This window comes from Coregonus clupeaformis, unplaced genomic scaffold, assembly GCF_020615455.1.
Source record: "Coregonus clupeaformis isolate EN_2021a unplaced genomic scaffold, ASM2061545v1 scaf5362, whole genome shotgun sequence".
NCBI classification, from domain to species: Eukaryota; Metazoa; Chordata; class Actinopteri; order Salmoniformes; family Salmonidae; genus Coregonus; species Coregonus clupeaformis.
Genome location: NW_025538816.1, coordinates 9,831 through 16,528, shown reverse-complemented (window position 1 = coordinate 16,528; position 6,698 = coordinate 9,831). Strand labels below are relative to the sequence as shown.

The 6,698-nt window shown below is 37.4% G+C and overlaps 1 protein-coding gene and 2 long non-coding RNA genes across 3 annotated transcripts; all 3 read left to right on the top strand.

Annotated features, from left to right (window-relative positions):
* Window positions 1-1,258: 1,258 nt before the first annotated feature.
* On the top strand, window positions 1,259-1,862 carry LOC123490894. The gene is made up of 3 exons (XR_006661093.1): window positions 1,259-1,318; window positions 1,570-1,716; window positions 1,836-1,862. It is a non-coding gene; the product is annotated as an uncharacterized LOC123490894 (long non-coding RNA).
* A 4-nt stretch (window positions 1,863-1,866) lies between these two features.
* Window positions 1,867-2,361, top strand: LOC123490893. Its single transcript, XR_006661092.1, has 3 exons — window positions 1,867-1,980; window positions 2,089-2,225; window positions 2,350-2,361. It is a non-coding gene; the product is annotated as an uncharacterized LOC123490893 (long non-coding RNA).
* LOC121555462 lies at window positions 2,361-4,716 on the top strand. Its single transcript, XM_045220735.1, has 6 exons — window positions 2,361-2,432; window positions 2,523-2,634; window positions 2,723-2,946; window positions 3,038-3,209; window positions 3,343-3,470; window positions 3,597-4,716. The coding sequence occupies exons 3-6, from the start codon at window positions 2,845-2,847 to the stop codon at window positions 3,846-3,848; spliced, it is 654 nt and encodes a 217-aa protein (XP_045076670.1). The 5' UTR covers window positions 2,361-2,432; window positions 2,523-2,634; window positions 2,723-2,844; the 3' UTR covers window positions 3,849-4,716.
* The last annotated feature ends 1,982 nt before the right edge of the window (window positions 4,717-6,698 follow it).

Sequence of the window (6,698 nt, the reverse complement as noted above, 5' to 3'; positions counted from 1 at the left end):
CAGTAAAAATGGGGTGTTAATATTTCGGAGTAAAGTTATTTTAACCCAGATAGAGTATTTTCAACATTTTTGAGAGTAAAGTTGCTCTATCAGTGGAGTTAAAAGTGAGTGTAAAAATCTGCAGATACGCAGTGACAATTTCAACTCTACAGCAGTGATGAATACCCGCCACTCTGCTTTGCTGAAGTTTGGCACGTACGTTGGTGGAGGAAGATTGCGAAGGAGTAGCTAGGCCACAGATATTGCTAGGTAAGTTACATCCCCGTTTTTCAACACCAAACCGGTATTTTTTAACTTTACATAATTTTAGAGTTGTGCTGATGTCAAGGTCATATTTTAAGTTCACGAGTTCCATGCGGCGGTCCCCCTTGCAGTGACCTCGTCATCAGCCAGCTAAATTAGCTTGTAAGTTCAGATGGTTGACAGTAATAACTGTTATATGATATACCCATGGAATATGTTTGATATTTTTGTGAATGGCTTGCTGTTTCATATGGCTAAAAATAGGTAACGTTAACTTAGCTAATCAGTTCGTTTGAAGGACACCACCGTTTGGCATGAGCGCAGATTGTGCTTGTCATGCGGTTAGCTAGCTTGCAATCAGTATCGGTAACTGTCTTTCTTTGTGTTGCAATATTTTCACGAATGAAGTTTGTCAGAATGGTAAATACGTAAAATAACGTTCGCTAACAACAAAACATTTATACAGATAGTATTGTTAGCTAACGTTATTGTATAGCTTCCCATGCAGGCTTCCTTACACTAACGTTAACTGTTTTTTATAAAGCTATATATAACGGTAATGTTAGCATGCTTCTGATAGTTAGCCAGCTAATGTTGGTGTTATAAAACGATAACTTAGATCACTGATTTGCATGACGGGTTTGTTTAACATTGCTTAACCATTTTAATGGTTAGCTACTGTTCGAACTAAAATGGCTAATGAGCTAGCTAACTTTGACACATAGCTAGTTATTTGGTAGCTAATGGGACAATGTGCCTCTAAACTTGAACTAGCCTACACCCATTTGCTGCAGAAAATGGCAGCTTAACGTTATATTCAACCAGCACAACTTTGTCTACTTCAGCCTTTGTAATTGCAGTGTAACGTCTAAGTAATGCATAGTGCATTGCGTAGCTAGTACTACTGAGATAAATGGATAGTTAGCTAACGCTTAGTTGAACCAGCACTAAATGATGATTTTGAATATATATTTTCTTTGTTAACAGAGGCAAAATGCTGTTGCGTGTTCAGCTCGGGAAGAGCAGAAATACGTCAAGCTGTCTGAGCTGACATTCAATGCTTTCTTGAAAGAAGGTAGGTATAATAGGTTAAAGCAATACATATCACCCTAATGACAAAATAATACAGCATTAAGCTATTATCTTATGATATCTATTTAGGTCTATAGTCATTTCTGCTGTGCTTTATATTTTCAGTAACATAAAATCAGGTGCAGATCCTTGTCTTTCATCATTTTGTGAACACATGAGGCAACCTTAAGTATGAACTTGGATTCTTGTGAGAAGGGAATGCATGTTTTTCTTTTTTTCTTCTTTTTTTAACAGTGTGTCTAAAATTCAACATACCAGAAAGCAGAAAGCCAGACATTAAGGTGTATGACCAGTCTGACACAGAAGTTGACTCAGATGTTTTTGAAGAATTAGTAAAGGAGTCACCTGGAACTTTCAGAATCATGCTGGGCAATGGACTTGGTATTCATTCATTCAATTAGTTTTTAGTTTAAAGGCCAGAATGAGAACCTTTATTGTCTTAAAAATAACAGTTTATTGTAATATGTTTCTATGTTTTGCACAAATTTCATAATGAACAGATACCTCTCATTCATCATCATGCTCGGTACATCTGATGACACCATCATTCTGAATTTCACTGTGTGTGACGATGTTGAAGAAGTAGCGGCTGGCGAAGGAAGCCAGCCTAAAAGGCCATGCCACATAAACTATGAGGCAAAAGCAGTAAGTGGTGAACATTGCTGTTAAGTCCAATCTGAATGTTGTTTCATCATGTGACAGCATTACATATTGTTTTACAATTACGGAAAGCACATTTCTTTCCACCTATAGCTGATTGAAAAAATCCTAACATCAAAGCCTGGTGGTGAACGCATTATGCAAGAGTATGGAAAAACCAAATCTCTGACAGATGCCACCAGAAGACAGATGATCAACATACTTGCTGCTGAGATGACAGAAACACATGGGTAAGCATTAAGCATATAGATGGGCTGTAAAGAAACATTGTTATTATTTTCCGGTTATTAATTATGTAAAATGTGTTGTGCAATATCAATTCAGTGTGATGTTAACTTTGAATTCATATGCTAGGACATCCCCCCAAAAGTGTCAGAGCACAGGGGATAGTAGCTTTGTTTCCCTATCTAGAAGACCCATACTCACAACATGGATATGTAAGTAAATGGGTTATTGCAACATTATGCACATATTCACTCTATGAAATGGGAATAGTACTCCTTTATAATTTATTTATAATAATATAGGATCATTACTACGATCCGGAGAGTGGTTCCGGATACCTTGCATGGCGATTGAAGACCATACAAAGAAAAACAGCAGAGGAAAGAGGTGCCTCAGTCAGCAAATCTCCTAAAGGTATGTTTTCTGATCAGTGACATGTAATTATAATGGTGACCTGTGAATTGTACAGAAAGGATTTCTTAACACTGTATTTTGTCTTAAGTTGGTGGGCCAGGCCGTGATCGTCAGCCCTTCACCTATGACAGAGAGCCATCTGATGAGGATGTGGAAGCAGCTATTGCTGTTTTGAGACACTCTGCTGATGAAAACACTGTCCGTGAGAAGATGAAAATGACCTTCATATATCGGCAAGCAATGGTCAACGATGAAGCCAAATCATCAGATGTCTTCTCGGTCTTCCCAAGATTTCTGGACACACCAGGACTGGTATGACAACTTAATTCACTGCATCACCAAAAATATCCAATGAAGAATAAGGTAACACTCATTATTTCTGTCTTTGTGTGTTACATTGCAGATAGAACAAGATTTCAGACTTCTGTTTGGTGAGGCCACAGCCAACAAATTCTTGGAGAAGTGGCCAACCACTTTCAAAGCAAAAGTAATAAAGGAAAGCCATGGACTTGTATCCACCACAGAACTCTTGGATTTGATGCGCAATGCTGAGTCAGCTGCTGAAGTTGAGAATGGTATGAATGAACTGTTTTACTTTTTATGTGGATAATGTAGGTGTGCATTATATGTCCATAATGGTGCAAGTTGTGAATAAGAATGTTATGCTACGGCACAATGTTAACCAGGTTTTTATTTACTTATTTGTAGGCTGGGACAGTGACATGTCTGCCATCTTGCTGCTGCTACATTTGCTACCACCATCTGCACAAGGTAGAAAGAGGCCGGGAAAGATGTCTGCATATCAAGCTGTAGATCAGCTCATCAGATTTCAAAAGGTATGCTTAACAGTTGTTTAAAATATATATTCCATCATCTCAATCTTGTGCACAGTTTGAGGTGATTTTATCTATTGTCAGAGGTTAGTCACCAAAACAATTCTGTTGAATGTGTTTTTTTTGTAGGTTGGAACCAGTGTGCAGCAGCATCTTGACAACATCACCCAAAGCAGTCAGCCCTACCTTCTCGCCCAGGGATCCACACAGAGCAGCATTCACTCCTACTTCATTGTGGTTGACAAGCATGCTCTTCCATGCAAGGCAACAGGTTCAGTAGGAGCTTTTGACGAAGTCTTTAAAGCCCATTACGTATTTGGTACGTCATACAGTTCTTCCTTGAGCAGCTTTTTTCACTTTTGTGCAAACAACCATCTATAACATCGACATGGGGGAAACAAAGGAGACTCCTAGAGTTGCTGAGTTGCGAGCAAGAATGGTGCGTTAGTTGAGATAAAACTATGAAGTGTTTTCTTTGCAAAAGTGACCATGGAAGTCCAAACAACCTTGTTAAGCACCTTAAGATAATTCATGGGCTATGTACAGGCAGGACTCTTTTTCTGAAATGTGGTCAAGAAGGATGCTCACGTTCTTTTGGTAGCTTTTCTTAACAAGTGCCACGGAGAAAGTTTAGTAGATTCTATAGAAGATGATCTTTCAGACCCTCAAAGTACCGTCAACACCAGTAATATTTCTCATGTTGAAGTGTCGACTGAATGTTTAGAGGCTGAGTCAGAGTTATCTTCGCCATACATTGTAAATAGTTGTGCAGCTGTTATTTCTGATCTAAAGGCAGCAGGTGTTGGTCAAAGTACAGTAAATACTGTAGTGATTTCCATGGAAGAGATTGTTCAAGATATTCATCAGCATGCTAAAGAAACAGTGATAAAGCATGTATTTAGTAATGAAAGAGAAACAGAAATGTGCAAGAAAGTTGAGGCGTGTTTTGAGGGGTTAGAGAATCCTTTCACAGTTCTAAATTCGGAATACAAGCGATCAAAATTTATGACTGCCAAGTGGGAAATAGTAGAACCAGTTGAATGTGTGATTGGTTCAAGATTTGACACAAGACGAAATAAAAAGACTGGAACATATGATCAGGTAGTAGTTCAAGATAAATTCATGTATATTCCAATTTTATCTACACTGCAGTCAATATTTAAAAGTCAGTATTTTGCAGAAATGTTGCAAAGCTCAGCTACCAGCAACTCTAGACTGAGAGATATTTGTGATGGATCTTTTTTTAAAGTCACCCCCTGTTCTCAACTGAGAAGCAGACAATACAGGTCCAGATGTTCTATGATGATTTTGAGGTCGCCAACCCATTGGGTTCCAAGCGAGGTATTCATAAATTGGGTGGAGTATATTTTACTTTAAGAAACTTCTCTCCAAAATGGAATTCTTTTTTGGCTAACATACACCTGTGCGCCTTATTTCATACTCAAGATGTTAAACGATATGGTTTTAGTGAAATTTTTGCTCCCATTGTTCGAGACATTAAAGTGTTAGAGAGCGATGGTATTGAGATTCCATTATACAGTGGTTATGTACGTGGCACTGTAGTACAGGTAACAGGTGATAATTTGGGTTTGCATAGTTTGTTTGGTCTGGTGGAGTCTTTCAGTGCAAGGTACTGTTGCAGGTTCTGTTTAGCAGAAAAGGAGGACTTTCAAACAGAATTCTCTGAAGATTCTTCCAAAATAGTTTTACGCACCAAAGATATGCATACTGCTCACTGTCAAGAAATGGCTTGTAATCCATCCCTTCCGTATGTTTTTGGTGTGAAAAGGTCATGCATATTAAATTCATTGAGGTATTTTTCACACAACTGAGAACTTCTCAGTTGATGTGATGCATGATGTGTTAGAAGGGTTGGCCAGTACGAATTGAAGTTATTATTTCTGTATTTGAATGAAAAACATGTTACATCAGGAGAAATACATTCAAGAATACAAAGTTTTGATTATGGTTTCACAGAGAGAAATAACAGGCCTGTGACTGTTAATTTAAGTGAAGGATCTAATGATCTGGGACTGAATGCAATTCAGTCCTGGTGCTTACTTAGGAATGTTCCTCTTATCTTTGGAGATTTGGTAACTTCTACTGACCAACACTGGGGCCTGCTTCTTTTATTATTGCAAATAATTAACATTATATTCTCGCCCATGTTATCTCAAGGTCTATGTGTATATTTAAAACATTTGATTGTTGATCACCATACACTGTTTAAGAAGTTGTATCCTCAGAAAAAACTTTTACCAAAGCACCATTTTCTTATCCACTATCCCCGCTGCATCCAGAAAATAGGGCCTGTACTTCATAGTTGGTGTATGAGGTATGAAGGCAAACATAATTTTTTCAAAAAACAGCTTAAATCGTTTAAAATATTACCAAAACGCTGGCAAAAAAGCATCAGAATCATATGGCATATAGTTGGCGAAGATCAACAACTTTTAGTCGGTTAGATATTGGTCCAGGAAAAATGGTGGCTTTAAATATGGTAAAAGGAGGTTCTGAAATTGCTTTGGCAATGCAAGTGCCCAGTAGCATTCAGGTTATGAAGGTTAATTGGGCTAAACATAATGGGTATGTTTATCGCCCACACTTGGTTATCTGTGGCGAAGTTGACTCTGAAGTGCCCTTGTTTTATCAGATTGAGTCAGTTCTGATAATGTGTGAAAAACTGTTACTACTCACAGTGCCTTTAGTTACAGTAACTTTTCAAGAACATTTCCATGCATATGAGGTGATCAGATCAAAGCATGATTTAGTTTTTTTCATGTCGACAACCTGCACTACCCTAGACCTTTTGACATACAAAGGTCATATGGAGGAAATGACACAGCTCTCCTTGTTGTGCCATATTGCTTTCTCTGGTGAACATTTTTATGATGTTATACTTCTGTCATAGACAAGGCAATGGGTGTACAATGTAAATTCACGGACATTGAAATTATACTTTTTTTTTCAATAAATGTGGGTGCTCTCATCTTGTATTATTGTGCTTTGTTTTATTTGATAGTATTGATATTTCTATAATTCAGTAACACTACATCATATGATTTAAATTTAAAAAAAAAAAAAAAAACACTGTAGAGAAATGAAAAGTAAATATCATTACACTTTAAAGTGTCATTTTTTGGAAGTAAAATTGTAGTTGACTTAACTCTATACAGTGTAATCATATTACTCTCAACAGTGTGATTAAACTACAGTGTTAAATATTTTGAC